We start from the raw sequence: 17,983 nt of genomic DNA, 5'->3' as shown, positions 1-17,983 counted from the left end.
AATATTCAAATGCCACGTAGCTGGACAGAACCAAGGTAATATTGTTTGCCATCGCTTGGAGATACTTAGATTATTTTTTTTTGCATTCCGCCTAGTTACATATTTAGTCCTAATTAATTAATCAATTTCTCAAATATTATCGATTAAAAGTGCCAACGAGAAAATTGTAGAGCAACATGAAAAATCCCCGATACAGCTTTCTGTTACTCGTGTTACATAAAAGCGTTTTTCCGAGCGTGAAAGAAGCCCGCGAATACACGCAAAATTGCCGCGCAACTCGCCGCTTCAGGTTCTGTGCGTGTATTCTCAGGCTTCTTTCATACTCGGAAAAACACTTTTATGTAACACGTATTGCTGCTCTCGGCCCTGAAGGAGGAGCCGGTCGGGCTCCGAAACTCGGGGTTTTTTAAATAAATTTTGGTTGGAGTTTTCCTTCTCTTTAATTCAGGTCTGGAGTTCCGTAGGTCGTGGTGTAAACTACAGTGATCGCCAGAATAGATATAACGAGCTCTCCATGTAACGAGCTGATGTATTATGATGTCATGCCGCATCAATTTGCTGGGTACGTATACCGAAACCGAAACTGATTTGTAGAAATAACTTGGATTATAGTAAATGATTTAGGGCACCTTAACGTTTCCTTTTTTTTATTTTTATAGGGTAAGGAAAACTGGTAAAAGGGCTTAGGCCTCTATTGAGGGTGGACAGAAAAAAATAAAAGAAGACAAGCCACCATTGTAGGCAGGCTGCTATGATCGCTACTAAAGCTAGAGTTAGCACACTCTACTAAAACTCTCCTAAGATTCGCTATTGTAATATAGTGCTGTGAAGTTCAGCTGTGCTGACCTTCACTACACTGTACCTTCACGCTGGCTTTCGCAAACTGCGCTGAGCGTCAAAGGGCTGTACAAGCGAGCGAGTCAGAAACATCGGTGGGGCTCAATGTGCACTGGCCACACTGGGCGACGGGTCACGTGCCAGTCAAAATTGAAAGATGGCGAGCGCTGGACGAGGAAAGGCAGCTGCGAATCCGTTTTTAGATGACGAATGCGAAGATGTGGACGACTTCACTTTCCTCAACAGTGCCCGCAAAAACACTTCGCCGTACTCGCTGGGCAATGAGCAAAATCTGCGCAATCAGCAGTGGGAGCAGCAGCGCGACCAGCTACTGCTCGAACGTCAGCAGCTGGAAGACAGCATCCTGCAAAGCTCCAACTCGGCCGTTCGCGTACTGTACGACACGGAACAAGTTGGCATAGCCACTGCCGAGGTGAGCGTCTCGTCTCTCTTACCACCCATTCTGTATGCGGGTAAAACGGCTACTGCCTGTGCCGTTGCATTTTGTTGTATCAGTAGTCAGCTGTTTCGTTCCTGCATGTGTAAACATTGCTTGTTCATCCGCAATTTACTGCCAGTTTAGCCGTCCGATGCGACGTACACCGCGTTATAAATCCAAACTAACGAACCGCTCATTTACAGACGTTTAATGTTTTCTGATCACGGTGCGCTGCGGTTTTCATGTGCAGATACGCTCGGGCGTGACAAACACGAGCGTGTAAAAGGTATTCGCGTTTAAAATTTTTGTGTTCTGCAGTGAAAATTGGCTCTCAGAAATACACGGAAGAAGAGAACATCTGTTGGTCAAATACTTGAAAGCTTGCCAGAAGCGTTTTAACACCTTCATTGTTTCCAACGGGAACGGCCGCGCTGTCACCCATTAAATCCCATAACAGATTCAAGTTGGTGCATTCTGTTAGTCTCTCAGTGAAACGTCCGAGCTTCACTTATGATGCCCCTTTTTAGAAAGATAGTTACCAAAACTACGCCTCTTAGCGCACAGCGGGATACGAACGCCCTTCAAGACGGTGTCATGTAACACGGCTTGTATCGCAACGCCCTGTTGCGCACCCGGGTGCGATGTGTCTCCTCTAATGGCTTTGTCGCGTTTCCATTTCTGCCTTATTCATCTTTCGACAGGAATTGGCGCACCAAGGTGAACAGCTTAGAAATGTCGACCGTAAACTGGACACCATCAACACGAACCTCAAAGTCAGCCAGAAGCACCTGAATTCCATGAAGGTAAGCAGGGCTTGTCACTCATAACCTAATATTGCGTATTCAATGGCCCAATGACGTAAGCCTTGGTAAGACAACTGTTTGCTGTTCCTGTGGTTTTATCCCATGAAAACGTTGTGGAGATACCCGAGGTTGATAATCAGCATGTAATATTTGGAGTTAATATCAGCGAAAAAAAAAAATTCTTGTACGGGGCCGTGCATCCTAGAATCGGGATGTTTACTACATTGTTTGTACATGCACATGTGGGTTGTACTAATCTCAATCAAGTTGCATGTTTAGGCTGCAAGCAACAACAAAATTTTTGCAGGGGCACTTGCATGTGTAGTAGCACCCTCTGCATCCAACCATGTGCCGACTGATGCCAAAGTTTCTCTTCTGTTATAGTTTTGAAAAGAAAATCCTGCTGTGTCAGTACAGCTGGTTTAACGGAAGCCTTTGGCATGATGAGCACATTATTACCGCAGTAACTGTCATACCAAGGTGTATTAGTAGCCTCAGTACTTATATTGAAACATAGTGATTTTATCATCAACCACAACATGTAAAACTCTCATTATAGTTTGCAGTTCTATCCTGCTGTCTCCTGGTAGCATTGAAAAGTATGGGCTGCTTCTGTTTTCTTTTTTGGTTGCAGTTTAGTGTTCCACTGCAGTGAAAGAAAGGTCCGGCGCTGTGGCCTCAAAGCATTGCATCTCATGGGCTGACTGGTGCACATTTCTGTGGTTTATGATAGCCAGCTACGTGCTCTAAGAAAGAATAGGGGCTCGCCCATTGCACACCACTAAACTTTATTTGAAGCTTCCATTCAACCAGCGTGGATAGCAATCGGAGGTAGACAGTGAAGGAACTTTTCTTCCGATTCTTATTTCTTGTTGGGTGACGTGACCCATAGCTTTCTCTGCATCACGTGGAGTTGGTGGAACAGAGTATACCTACAATCGGCGGTGATCTCTCGCGTAGCAGAGAGACAGTATTGCACCTGTTGCACATTTTTTATCTTGTCACATCAAAGGGTAATTTGTTGTGCATTAGAGAAAATTAGGCTTCCTGTCGTGATAGCAAAGAAAAAAAAAACATACTTTGTGTTAGTACTCCTTTGACCCTTTGCAGTCATGAGCATTTACCCGCTTTTCGGTCATTTGGGTCAGGAACAATTTCACACATTTTGGACAAGGCGCAGAAAGAGCACTTGTGTGTAAACATAAACATAGTAAGTAGAGATGGACAAATATCAAATTTCTTGAATAGGAATCGAATATGAATAATAAGTATTGAATAGTCAAATGCAGAATCATATAGGTATTTACAGTAGGAATATTTATACCTGTATAGTTAGCTACCACACCTGTACTGACTAGTCCAAAAAAATACAACGAATCAGTTTTAAATGCAAGATGACCAATTTTTGTTAAAAACTGCATGAGTAGCCTCTCAACATCTTTAGAGCGGGGTTGCAAACGAGCTTTCCACAGGCCTGCTGTATGGAATAGAGCTCTACAAAAATGCAAAATAAATGGTTGCTAAAAAAAAGCAGAACCCAGCGCCATTGTGTCTTTGCATCTTGTCCCTGTATTTTGCTCTGTGCTTGTGTTACAATGAATTGCCCACATTACCGACCCTCTACACTTGTCAAAGACAAGTTTGGAAAAAGAAAAAAAAAACAAAAGCTGCTTAAGAACTCGTGTGCTCTTTACACATGTAAAAGGACCCAGTGTTAGGTAAACATCACTTGTAGCGTAAGAGATAGAAATACTACATAACTAGACTGCCAGAAACATTAAATGACAGACTACAGTCAAACCTCACAGGTTGTCATGAAGGTTTCCACCGCGATACCATTAACAAAACTTGAATTATTATTCGTTTTCTTTATGCATTCCTTTGTAAACTGCTGTCGTTTCACTTCTGATAATTTGTGGTTCTTTGTTTAGCAGATGGAAAACACTAACAGATTTTTAAAAGTCGGCTATTCAGAAATATTTGGTTAGTTTCAAATATTCGAAAATACCGAATAGTTCCTTTTCGAATACGAATAGCTAGTGCATTAATACAGGGTTCATATTCGAAACTTTGAATATTTGCCGATCCCTAATACTAAGTGACTTATCTCAGAACATATTAATTTTTATGACTTTCCTGCAGCGTAGTCTCTAGCTAGCATCATATTGTTGGTGATCATCACAGAAGCCGTTTTCTCCAGAGTCCCAAGGAACTTTGCTGGTCATCTAAAGGCGGAATATATTCTTCCTCGGCACTAAAATCATCTTTGGAACTATTACAAGTTCTTTCTGTGAAATGCACATGGAAAAAATGCTGCTATCTTCTTGAGACTTTGTGCCATAAAAAGCATAAACAAATTCCTTTGAGTGTGCCGTAATGAAGTGCTGCCCTCGTATGCAGACACACCAAAGTGCAATTATGAAAAGTTTAAAAAGTTCCAGGTAGGTGCCACTACAAACGTAAAGAAAAACCAGTGCAATCGCGCGTCGGGCACTGTCTGACATCCGATTGGAAACAATATGTTCACGTGTCGAGTGGGGGGCCCAACGCATTACCACTAATGGTGAAAGTTTTAACAGGAACACAGTGCAACTCCTTTTGCTTATTTATTACCATGAAGGGTTGTGTAATGCCGCAAGGATTTTGATGCACTTTAACATGACCTCTCAACAGAGGCTACTGCTGCGATACTAGCATTTGTATGGCACGTGTCTCCAAAGCCTTCCACGCAAGGTTCCTGATGACGCAGCAGTGCCACTGGCACTTACAAATTTTAGTAAATCATGCTTTCAAAACATGTTTTACGCACTGTACAGTGACTCTACTTTTAGGCCCATATACAGCCGTGTTCAATCCTTTCCACTTCACTGTTCTATTAAATATTCATAATCACTTGCATGGCACTCTTTGGCCAGACCTGGCCCTTGCGCCACTAAACATCACATATCATCATCATTGATGCACTTTAGCTTACCCCAGGCTTATGAGATGTAGTTACCAGAGGTGGGATTTCCACTTACCATGTAAGTTCATAATACAGTCAAACCTCGATTTAACGAAATTTGCGATGTAACAAACTATTTTTATTTCCCCACCTTAGTTCTATTGAATTAATGAAACCTTGATATAACGAATTTCTCGATATAAGTTTTTCACTGTAAGTACGACTTCGTTATATCGAGGTTTAACTGTATGTAGCTGTGCCTAATAGCTGTGTTAATGTAATAGCCACACCCCTAGCTTTGACCAACAGAGTGTGCTAGAAATTCTTTTGATATATTAACCATGAATAACCTGCCCTCTTAACACTAGGAGGTCAAATGTAGCAGCAGATTCGTTTTCGCCATTTCATACTGCAGCGATGATTGTATATCTGTGTGCTTGCACTTGCTGGTACAACCCACCTCAGCCCATACAGTTGATTTAGGTCTGTGAAGACAACATAACTTTCCTAAAGGAATCTACATTGCTAAATATTTTCATTTTTATTTCTGTAACAGCCACACCTTGTGACATTTTCAAAAGAAAAGGGGCAGCCATTACACAAGTCTACACAATATGTCTCACTGTGTCAGTAACATTTAACGATGGCATCTGAGCATCAGACTTAGTATAATAATCAGCATGCCACAAAAAGCTTGGGTGTCAGTATAAGTGTTTTTCTCAAGGATACAAGGGTGGGATTGCTCTGACCATTTTATATTCTTGTCACATGCAGAGTATTTTTGGAAGCATCAAGAGTTACTTTCGCGGCGGCAGCAGCGCTGATGCCTCCAGAAATATGGGTGCAACTGCTGGATTTGGAGTCGATGAAGAAGAAGAAGAGCGGCCTGCAACTGAGCTTGAGAAGGCGTTGAACAAGGTGAAACAGGACAGCAGCGCATCGAGGCCGTCCACACATCCTGCTTTTCGGGTTCGAGGCCTGGACACCTCTGGATTCGGGGCTGGCTTTGAGGATGAGAAGGGGGACTTCGCTGCGCGACCCCAGCAAGCACCTTACAAGAGTCGTACAGCTGAAGTTGAGCAGAAGCTGGACTCGAACCTCGGTATGAAGCAAAATTTGCTATGTTGTTTCATGTGTGCAAAGCAAGCTTCTGCTAGTTTATTCTCTTACCTCAAGAACAGGGGTGGTAAAATTAAGTAGGCAGGAGGAGGGGATATGATAGCCAAAGATGCCGTCATGATGTCAAGTAGCTCACTAATACAATGGCCTGCGGCGCGGAGGTGTCCTATTCGTTGTACATTCATTCCGAAAATGTCAGTCTGATGCCAGCAGATGCACTTTGTGAGATAAGATGGTGGTGCACAGGCAGTGAACAGTGAAGAAACCAAATGAGGTGTGATGCATCGCATGGGCAGCACTTAGGGCATGCTTCGTCAACCTTGTTTTAGGATTAGAGCTGAGAGAAGGAAAAAATTGACTCAAGGTGTCTCAACAACAAATGTCCTATGATGACCCCCTCCAACGTAATAAGGGTCTTTACGCCAGTAATAAAAGGTTAACGTATCAATTTTGTTAATACGCACTCAGCTTATTTTAATTAAAGGGGCTATGACATGGTCGTCCAACTATTCTCCGTTTATCATTGTAACCCAGAGTAGAGGGGCCAATATGATTGTACACATAAAAGAACTGGGCTCTCGGTGTACTTTTTAGCTCAATTTCAGTTTGAAAGTGCTGTGCCCCAGCCCCTCGTGTCACTAACAGCGACTGCTATTTTGGCATGCATTGTGTGATGGCAGGTAGTTCGAGGCCACCGCTGTTTCATCTGCTCCGAAACAGTCTGAAGCTGCATTGGACACTTGCTCCGCACACTTTGGCACCCAACGGCGTTGCGCCCGTACTTCTTTCACTCGCACAATAAAAGCAGCACAAACCAGAGAATGCCTGCACAAGCTACTATCTCAGGCTGACCGTCGATGATATGATGCAATTCTGGCTTGTGGTATTGCTTTTGGTACTTGCAGTACACGAAAGCATGGTCTTTGAGATTCGCTTCCGTTACTCTGAGGCAGCTGTTGCCGGAGGTGTGATTTCATTTTAGTGCTGCCATACTGTTATCGGGTTCAACGATATATTAACGATATATAAAAAATTGAAATGCAAATTTACTACCTCACCAAATGCACTCAAATTTTCTCAGCTTGCTGTGGCATGTGCACGCTTTCATATGCAGTGCATAATTTAAGAGCAGGAATACTTGGGCAAGTAGATTTACCTTCATATCTGGCAAGAAGTTACATCCGGTGTACCCCAGGGCTCCGTCCTGGGGCCTTTGCTTTTTTTATTGTTTATAAACGATATTGGCGATGGTCTGACTTCGCAGCTAAGGCTGTTTGCAGATGACTGCGTGTTATATAGGGTGACTAGCAGTATGCATGATGCCAGTCTGATTCAGCAAGACCTCAATCTAATTAGTGAATGGTGCACTAAGTGGCGCATGCAAATAAACCTAACCAAAACAGTCAACATGACATTCACTCGAAAGAACTCTATAAATTTCTCTTAACACCTTGAATAACAATTTAATAGCTAAAGTAACACAGTTTAAATACCTGGGTGTTTGGTACATCCCAGAATTATCATGGCAGAAACAGGTTAACTATGTAACCGCTTGGGCAGGGAAAATGCTAGGTTTTCTTTGTAGTAACTCCAGAGCATTCAGCACGTTTACACGAGAGCTGTTATACAAAACATACGTAAGGTCTGTCCTTGAGTACGCCTGTGTAGTGTGGGACCCTCCGATTGCACATGACATCGATAAACTTGAGAGGGTACAGAATCTAGGTGTGCGGCACATGTCAGGTCGATACAAAGTTAATTTCAGCGTTGCGAGTGCCAAGGAAGAGTTTAAATGGGATACCTTGGAGGTACGTCGCAGTAGGCTGCGACTGAAGCTCTTTCATTCCATATATTATGGTACAATTGGTATAGAAAGGGACAAATATATAATGCCGCCTCATTACCGGTCACAACGCGTGGACCATGCGCTAAAAATACGAGTTCTGTGCAAGACAGAACTGTATAAGAAATCATTTTTCCCAAAGACTATACAAGAATGGAATAAGTTACCTGCCGGTGTCGTCAACGTCGTGTCAAATGATGTATTTTTTGCCCTGCTGAAGTGACTCAACTACCCCGTTTCTTTTACTTTTTTGTTGAATTGCCCATGTATAACTTACCGTGTTTTGAAACTTCTGTAACTGTTGTTGAACTTTTGTTGTTCTTTTTTTTTTCCTCACACGTTGTGCAGAAAAAAATCTTTTGTGAACGTTTCTAACTGTTTTGTAAAACCTTCCCCCCCCACTGTAATGCCTTTTGGCGCCTGTGGGTACTGAATAAAAGAACAGCGCTAAGAAAGGTGAGAATGAAGTAATCAATGCAGGTTCACACACGAGCGCTGACTCTCAACTAGAAGTTTGTGAAAAAACATATAAAGGCTGCACATCTTTACATTATTTTTATCAAAATGTCCATTGTTTATTTATTTGTTTTTCCACAAATAAACTTCTATTGAGAGTCGGCACTCATGTGTGAATATACAGTATAGACCGCTTATAACGTAAGTCGCCGGAGTCGCGAATATCCGCACTATAAGCGGTACTGCACTATAACCAAAGCAACAATTTTCAAGGCCTGCACATATGCAAAACATGTGCACCGAGCCGCCACACATATGCGACAGTCGAGGAATGCGGCTAGAATGTTTGCATTCAATTTACAGTCGAATCTCGTTAATTCAAAATAATTCACGCGGCGGCGCCTCCGACCGGCATTGCTCCGGCACCGCCATATAGAGTAAAAGCTTAGGAGAGACCCCTCAATGTTGCGCGCGAACAAAAAAAAAAAAAACGCGGCGGAAGTTTTACCCTCTCTCCAATGGCAAGGTCGCCGATTCTGTGTTGCGCCGGAAGATGCGTGTACGTGGCGATGTCTCAGCCACGCTACCATAGCCACGCGTAGAAAATGGCAGTGAACCCTTCTTTCTCCTTTATGCTTCCTCTACTTTCTAGAGTCACGTGTTGACCTTGCACGCTGCAGCTACGGCGCAGAGGGAAGCAGCGGCGCTGTCCCAGGCCGGCCAACGAAACTGCCCACGCCGGCTAAAGCCCGCTTCCCAATAACGGCAGAAAACAAAACTTCGGGGAGCTGGCGCCGGGCCGGCTGGAGCGGTGGCGCCTGCACGGCGGCGGGCGCGCACGGTGACAGTCGAAAGTGAGGGAGTTACGAGGAAGGGCGAGGGGAGCCACCGAAGCGGCGGAGTTGCCGAGGCGAAATAAATCCGCTTCCCTGCCGCCCTCCTCCCTCACATTCCACGGTCTCCGCGTGCGCCCTGAAGGGCGCCGTGCCGTGCCGACGCCGCCCGCTCCCTGAAGTTTCGTTTACTGCCGTTATCTTGAAAGTGAGCGTTGGCCGGCGTTGGCAGTTTCGTGGCCCTCGCTCGCTATGCGCGCTGTGATATTTCACGACTCGCACTCAAGATTCTGGTTTCAGCCTCACTGGCTGTTCGTTCGCACCACGTGCCCTTCTCCTCCTCCACTTCGTCTCTCTTCCTCGAGCACTCCTTGGGGCGCCCGTTTGAGGGGAGCGTTCGCTGTCTCCGCTGACTTCTGTACTCCCAGGCAGCCGCACTGTAACCGGTATTTCATTTCCCGCAACTGCACTATAAGCGATACGTGTACACGTGGAGTGCTATGGGAAAATTAACGGGAGTCTGAAAAGACCGCACTATATCCAGTCCTGCATTATAAGCGGTTACGTTATAAGTGGTCTATACTGTACCTTGATTTTGTTAATCCTTGCCTTTGCTGGTGCTTTCTTTCTTTCTTTTTTTTTTTTCAAGCATAATTCAAGCTCGAAAATTTGGTGTTAAGGCCCCTTTAAGAAGTATTATGGTGTCTCCCCAATCTAGTGCTTGCTGAGCTGAAGGTACAAATAGTAAGGAAAAAAATTCCTATAACACTTAAGCCCTATGCCCTTTCTTAATATATCTGTTACCGTTATAAAATTACCTGGTATGTAGTGTATCCGAACTAGACAGAAGTTGAAAAGAAGATGGAAACTTTAAATCATCAGCATTAGTCGAACAAGGAATGTTGCTTGAAGCCAGCATTTCGACAAGAGGAGTTGTCTTCGTCAGAGCAGCAACTGCTTTCCTTAGCAGTGTTTTTATGTATGCATAACTCACTCTCCCCCACCCTCATAGGGCAGGAGGAAGAGAATAGGAAGGAGTGTGGTGTGCGGCAGCTGACGTGTCAAAGAAAAAAAGAAAAAAAAAGGCACTAATAAGAGTGACGGGTAATGACAAGGTGACAAGTTTGGAGTTATGAGAGAAAATTTCTCTTATAACTTGAAACGTATCTTTATTCCTCCGCTTGTCATTTCCGATCTGTCTTCCACCTGCCCCCTCCCTTTTTTTTTTTCGTGTTACCTGCCCCACACCACACTCTGGTTTATTCACCTCCCCCTATGAGGGTGGGGCAGAATTATTTACGCATACATAAAAATGCTGTTAAGAAAATTAGCATCTACCCTGAAGAAGATAAGTCCCTGTGTCGAAACATTGGCTTGAAGTGACATTCCTTGTTCGACTGCTGCTCATCATACCATAGTACATAGTAACTTTAGAAAAGCACACTTATCTGGACACATGCTATGCCAGTATCGAGAAGGTCTAGCATCTTCCAAAAGAACTTCTTCTTGGGCAAGTTGGTGTTTTTCTGTGTCTCCTTTTTCCTGTTCCCTTGCTTCATGCTCCGTACTTTGCACCAAGAACAACATGTATAGTTGTTTGTAAATGTATAGTAAATGTATAGTAAATCTATTCCTAGCCGTTCTTCACACGTGAAATATCTACAGTAAACTCTGAGAAGGTGGCTAAATATTTTCATCTGTAGGTGAAATCTGCATTTTTCAGATGAGTTCTCCATGAAGTTTTGTGCAGACTCTTAGCAACACTGCACATTATATTGAAAAATATTTGAGCTCAGTAGTATTGCCCCAGGGTGCCTTTATGATCAATGTAGTTTGCTGAAGTGACCACCATATTCTCCAAAACATAAATCACAATGTTGCCTTTTGAGATTCGCTAGTTATATCATACTATGGCTTATCACTGAAGGCGGTGCTGTGATATCGGTACACACTAAGACATTACTAACAGTTTATGATACATGACCGCAAAAATCCATCCATTTCAAGCGATCACCAGAAATGCCCTCCTGTGTGACATTTGTTGCAAATTGAAAACCCTTTGCCCATGCATTTTCGAGGGGCATGGAGCCTGTATATTGTATACAAGGGAACATGCAGATTGAAATACATCACAGCCTTACAAAAAGGCCAATTCTGGTGTTTTGCTCGGAAAGTTATGCTGGTCTTGCTCATATGCACTAAAAGATGAAAGAAGGGTAGCAAAAAGAGCAGTATATCTTGAGGACAAAGAAGCAGCTGCCAAATGTGTGTGCCCTCGTTTTCAGAGGAACTTGGCAGTGGTTTGGGGAGACTGAAGTTTCTGGCGCAAGGCCTTGGCAAAGAGCTTGACGACCAGAACGAGTTGCTGGACAACCTGACGGAGAAGACGGATCTGGCTGAAGGAACCGTCGTGCACCAGAACAGTCAGATCAGGCGAATCCTCAAGAAGTGAGTGGCACCACCACAGCGGACGACAGCCAGGTGTGCCCGTGACAAGGTTGACACACCGGTGTGAAATGCTTGCAAGAACAGCGTGGAAGAGAATGTCACAAGATTGTGTTACACCGATGGAGTTTGTGGAGCTTAGAAGTGAATACTCTAGGGAACTATCTTCAGCTGTTCCAGAATTTTGTATTTAATTGCCACAAGACGCAGGACTTGAATTAAAACAGTTCAGTCAGACATTACTGCAACACTGTAAATATTGCAATGGAGGTTTGTCTCCATGTGGTCAAGGCTGCATTGGCTAAAGTATGCAAAATTTTGAGAATGTCTCTGTGCAAGGCAGAAGTGTTAGCATTCTCAGTATTTTCATTTAAATGCTACCATCAGTGTTAAAAAAAGGTGTAACATTTGGTTGTTTCGTGTTGAATACAAAATGTTATACAAAATGCAAAAGTAACTATTGGTTAGCGTTATTTTCTTGTTAACATTTATAGAATGTGATAGCACAATTGTCTTAGCTGGCATTATTTAACTAGGCCAATTACATGTTCTAAGAGAACTGGGAAACTTTTTTTAGGATGGGGTCTCAGCTGCATAGCAAACTACTTGGTGTACTAGTATTTGCCATATGTTTGGACTTACTGTAGATGGCGACACCTTGATTTCATGGTACTCTTAGTGGCACCAGCTGAGAAAAATTACTAATAAAGTCTTATTTGGTGTTGTGGTGATATTCAATTGTGCTCTTACAAGGAGAGCACAGCTGTCTAGTCAGAGAGCCATCGAAAATGGCAGCTGAGCTGGAATTTGTGTGCAATTCATGTAAACATCAAGCACTTCACTTTGTACACAGGCTTAAACATTTCTTTCTTTGGAAGTTGCTGCAGCCATAATCGTCAAGTGTCTTCATTAAGATACCATTGGCTCAATAAAAGTGTTATGCCACATTGCTTGCTGGTTGTTAGACTGCAAAGCTAGGATAGTTGGTTGTTGAGAATAAACATCGTGCTAGCTGACTGTGCATTTTTTTTTTCTAGCCCAATGTTTAGACTTAAAAAATATTGAGGCCAAATAGAGTTTCAATGCATGGAAGCTGGTGGAAAAAAATCTAATAGGAAACAATGCCCAAAAGACAGCCCAGGAGACGAGCCATCCAAGCGTGACAGAGCTATGACAAAAGTACTATCGTGAGTAATAAGCGGGAACACGCAAATGCGTGGGCAAATAGCCTCGAAACCAAGTTAGAGCGATACGCAGATGGTACTGACGAAAACAGACGGGAAAGGGGGGTGCTCTTCCGGTAACTGTTGGAACTCCCACCACGCCTGTGTTTGTTGAAAACCGCAGCTTACGACAGTTCACTGGCCGCCGACAGCCAATGAGACAGTTATGTGTCACAGTGACTGACAGCGAGTTTTTTTGTTCATGCAACCGTATGACGGAACTTTTAGATCTTGGCTCGTATTTTAAACCATTTTTTTAATGTCAATCGACACGTTGAGTTGCTTACTCATTAAAACTGCTACTTTTGGCCACGCTTCGGTGCACAGTTACCAATAACTGCAATACCAGACAGTTATCACTGTACGCTGGCGATGTGAAGTTCTGCATTTGGGTAAACAGACCCATGGTGGGAGTACGTACCAACAGTTATTAGAACAGCACCCCCTTTCCACTTTGTTTCCGACGGCGCCGCCGCGTATCGCCCATAGCAGAGTTCGAGGCTATCTGACGCGCTCGTATTGCTCACGATAGTACATACAGTGTTTGGAAGGTGGAAAGTTTCAACAGCATCTGTGATTAGGTATGCGCACACTTTCCGCCTAGTCAGGACAACTTTTGTTAATGTGCTCTGGGGCAGAGGCAGAAGACCAAGTAAAAATTGGCAAACAAAAGTATGCTAATGATAAATGTTTGTGCAAATCAGAAAATGATCTAGTACAGCGTAAAGGCATTACGCATAAATCATGTTGGCATGCACTAGAAGCACATAAAACACCAATTTATTTTTTATAATGGTCTCCAGTTGGGACGGCAAGGTAAGGTGTCATGCATAAGTTGCGCCGTATGAGCTAGAGGCATGTGGTAGCAGCGGTAAAAAAAGTTTTACAGATAATAATGGCCACACATTCACAGCGTAGCTGTGTGTGTGGGATCAAGTAGAAGTACCACATTTGGCAAGCCGTGTGAGGCACACGTCTTCACACAAATCTGAATATTCTCAAGCATACCTAAATGTGACACTCCTTGTCTATGCCAACTGGAGATGCTATGTCTGTGCAAGTACTGCGTGTTGTGCTTCAATGATGCTTATCTGCAATTTCTGTAGAGAGAAGAGCTTCTCCAGAAGCATCCCTCTACTTCAGTTCGTTCAGGTGCAGATGCTGAGAAGGCTTGATTACGAAAATGTAGTAGTTCAGAAATTGATATTAGCATTGTGAAGCACAGTGCCTACTTGCCTTTGAGGGGTGATGCTGTCCTGCACTAAATGGACTCTAGGAGAAATGCTGATTCAAGGTGTGTTTTTGAATAGACCTGTAGAACAGTGGCAATATCCCACATTTGTCATTATTGACCACATGAGGAAAATATACGGCATTCGACTTGGCACTTGAATCCCAAGCCATAGTTGCTAGCGTTAATGTTGCTGACATTTCGAGCACAAGCTAGGTCTTATTGGGAAGTTCGCCTAGCTATCTTCACCACTTTGTGGCAGGGTCCATCCTAGTGGCACACACCTGCGTTACTTCACAACTTGTAATTCATATCGAAGGCATATCGTAGGAGTTTTCAGTAGACTTATCAGCCCAGCGTCTCTTTTGGTTTGCTTTACCTGCAGTTTGCACACATGGGCGCCGTCGAGGAGCGCATATTTCACAGTTCCAATGATCCTCCTAGGCAGAAATACGAGTGGCATGCAGTCAGCTTGGCTGTGGGGTAATGAGCAAAGCCAAATGAATGAGCTGTCATGGTCCATTCGGTCAGCTTAGCGGTGGAGTGAAGGATACATTCTTTTGACAGCACGAGTGTTGAACCCACACGCTGTAGCGTCCCCACTCGGCAACTGCATGCAGCTTGCAATGGTACATGTGTGAGTGGAGTGGACTGTGAATGCCAAGCTAAAGTTGTCTAGTTTCTTCAGGAGGCTCAGTCTCTTGAATGGCGGTATCTGGCTGCTTGGAGTGGTGAATCATGTTTCAACTGCAGGTCGTGGAACTTGTAGAATGCAGCGGGGGATGATGGCAGGGTGGTGGATGCTATCATGAATAGATACTGGAACTTGTAGAATGCAGCAGGGGATGATGGCGGGGTGGTGGATACTATCATGAGGAGTAGATACTTCGTGCACAGTACTACATTATAAATAACCTCTACATTGGTGAAGAAGGAAGAAAAAAAAAAAAAAGGTTTAAGTGATGATGGTAAATACTTTATTGAATGTTGTTTAAAGATGGTGGGCAAAGGAAACAGAGCTTCACTGGCCTCTGATTCATATTCATATTGTAATTGGTGACTATTACGAAGCAAAATTACAGCTGCAAGCTGCAAAGCCAATCTTCGAAGTTTCCATGTGTTTCAAACATGGGGCAATCTGCCACAGACGGCATTTGTCTATCTGGGAGATATTACTAGAAGTAGTGTCTGTCGAGTCGTATTCTTTCTTCCCGTTATTTCTGATAGTGGAGTTTCTTATCTGTGATCCGTGTGCTTAGAGACCACCACAGTTTGTTTGACCTATGCATGCACATAAAAAGGCTTTGCAGTCTCAATAAATCAGTGTTACTATAATGATGTCCATACTTTGTACAATCCACTGTGTAGCTGTTTATCACATATGAATTTGGAACTGTGATCTGAGCTTTTTGTCTTCAGTGGTTTGTTCAAGTTTAGTATTTAGGAAGCTTCTTCTTCAGAAATTACTGCAAGAACACTGTGATGTGGTTTTATGTATGTAGGTTATATGCACACAGTCATACATGTTTTGCTCTTACAGGATATACAAGAGTCTCTTTGCTGTATGAAAAACTAATATGATTTTTATGTATGTACTTTCCATTCAATACAGCAAAAGATGCATGTCATGCAGATGCTTTTCATATACAGTACATTCCGCTATCAGTGAACTGTGCTTTTATGCAATAAAATGCTGGTCACCTGTTCTGTATATTTCATCTTAAGACAAAATTTTTCTCTTGGTGAAAGTAATTTTCTGAACAGAAGTTTTTTTTGTCAACCTCACTGGGGTTTGGTGTGGTTGGCTCACTGTGTTTCTCACCGGATAGGTACAGTGAGCGCTTTAATACAAGTTGTTGTTCAATAAAAGAAACAATTGCATGACCAAGGTGGGATTAGAACAACTCCCAGTGCAGCAGCCCGATCTACGCATTAAGCCACTGACACATGCACAGCACCAGAGAAACCTTGCCACTCCTTTCTTCGTGCATGATAATGCTTTGAGACACTTGGTACATGCGTTGCGTCACCTAGCAACAACTGCATGTTGCAAAGGTGCATACAGGTAAGAAGCTCTGGTCTAAAGCAAAAATCAAGGGTTGCCTGTTCGAAGTGCCGCAAAGGCCCAATCCGCTACCATTAATGCGTGCCCATGCAGACCTTAGTGCATATGCAGATGGTTCTGCACAGGCACACATCTACAGCGGATCACACATTATGCTGTGCAGAAATTTACGTTCAGCAACATTGCATTTCACATCAAAATTTTGCATTAAAATCAAATGATTCTTGTATTTCTTGAGTCACCAAATTTCCCCTTTGCATTACATCCATGTGCACACGGTGTTCTTGTCTCTTGTAAGTGCATGGCCAAACCACATACAACATCCATTACCCTGGTCATTCTTCATTTAAAGGGGCCCTGAAACACTTCTTCAACTCATCATAGAATGACAACACTATTAAATTACCTAACATACGAATCTCCTGCCGCAAAACATTTTTGCAGATCATTCAGTACAAGCGAAGTTAGATGCAATTATCAGACCGATAAAAAGTCATCGGTTTCCTTTCATTTCCACTAGCTCGCTGAAAGCTACACAGGGGAGATGGCAAGAAGCCACAAGGGAGCAATGCCCCGTTTGCCTCACCCAAAGGTATCTATGCTATGCTTTTAATCTTGGAGGCCACGCGCAGCAGATGTAGCAATGCGCAACTGTCATGTGTTGACTGGCAGTGCAAAGATGAAATGGTTTTTCTGTCGCTTTCAGATCGCACATATATATTGCAAGTGTCTCAAGGCAAACAGAAGCACCGCTACGACCTCAGTCACCGTGACGTCCATTTTTCGCCCAGCAGCCTCAGCGTTGCTTTGGTCACCATCTCGTAAAGTTGGCCTTTGTGAAAAACTGCTCTCCTGTTACACAGGCCCATATCACGTGCTCGCCAAGTGACCGATGTCAACTATGAAATCATTCTAGCCATGCCCACTACGTCCTCCACTGTGACAACCTGTGACAATGTCCAGACGAAGTGTCTGGGCTCTTGGCGCGAGCACCTGCCTGGCACTCCAGTGTACATACAGTGTAAATAGTCTTTCTTGTATGTGTCTTTCCACACGTAAGATAGCACGTAACATGTTCATTTAACTCAGATGAGCAGTAATTGTATTAGAATGTTCTTGCAATCACAGTCGGCCAATAGCTGGTGTGGGTCCAGCAGCTTGCGACGATTCTGCATGACAACATTGCGGAAGCAAGAGCAAGAGATTTTTCAGTGCTTTTGACACGAGATTGTAAATTCCCTGCAGCATGCAGTACAATATTTGGCTCACATGTTCACAGGAGCCTCGTTAACAGATTGGCAACATTTTATTACTATGTTCAAAAAGTGTTGCAACTTTCAGGGTCCCTTTAACCCCTTAAATGGTGATGATGAGATGAGCATCACGATGAGCATCCTCTGGTGCTGATGACAACTCGTTATAAAAGATTTGCAAAAAATTTGAGAAAGACATCGTGCAATATATGCAGGTCTTGGAAAAAATTATGCACTTCTAAAAATGTTTTCGAATTTGTTAGGCAGTTAAGGGTTTTTTTTTAAATATAGTTGCAAGCTTTCTTTCATAAGCAGACAAATGCACAACAATGTAATCTTCAGAAGCAAGCTAACAAAAATTTTTCCATCAGTGTTATTCTTGTTTGTTGTGAAAGGTCAGGTCACTAAAGTTTGTCGCAATTGCTCCGATCCCAGTCACGAGCTCTGGCATGTACGTCACTCAATTTGTTTGATGGTTCCAGAATTATTGAG

The 17,983-nt window shown here is 43.3% G+C and overlaps 1 protein-coding gene across 2 annotated transcripts; it reads left to right on the top strand.

The window, feature by feature from the left end:
• The first annotated feature begins 964 nt into the window (after positions 1–964).
• Positions 965–17,916, top strand: LOC119446114 (synaptosomal-associated protein 29). 2 transcript variants are annotated; one of them, XM_049663914.1, is made up of 5 exons: positions 965–1,270; positions 1,978–2,079; positions 5,798–6,125; positions 16,759–16,830; positions 16,945–17,916. In XM_049663914.1, exons 1-4 carry the CDS (start codon positions 995–997, stop codon positions 16,764–16,766), a joined length of 714 nt encoding a protein of 237 aa, XP_049519871.1. In that variant the 5' UTR covers positions 965–994; the 3' UTR covers positions 16,767–16,830; positions 16,945–17,916. The 2 variants fall into 2 exon arrangements, with proteins under 2 accessions (XP_049519871.1, XP_037566395.1); XM_037710467.2 differs by lacking the exons at positions 16,759–16,830; positions 16,945–17,916 and adding exons at positions 11,560–14,926; positions 14,990–15,884 and having other exon boundaries at positions 966–1,270.
• Positions 17,917–17,983: the final 67 nt, after the last annotated feature.

Source organism: Dermacentor silvarum, chromosome 3 (genome assembly GCF_013339745.2).
Source record: "Dermacentor silvarum isolate Dsil-2018 chromosome 3, BIME_Dsil_1.4, whole genome shotgun sequence".
In the NCBI taxonomy this organism is placed as follows: domain Eukaryota; kingdom Metazoa; phylum Arthropoda; class Arachnida; order Ixodida; family Ixodidae; genus Dermacentor; species Dermacentor silvarum.
The sequence above is the reverse complement of the archived record's forward strand: the minus strand, read 5'-3'. Positions and strand labels throughout refer to the sequence as shown.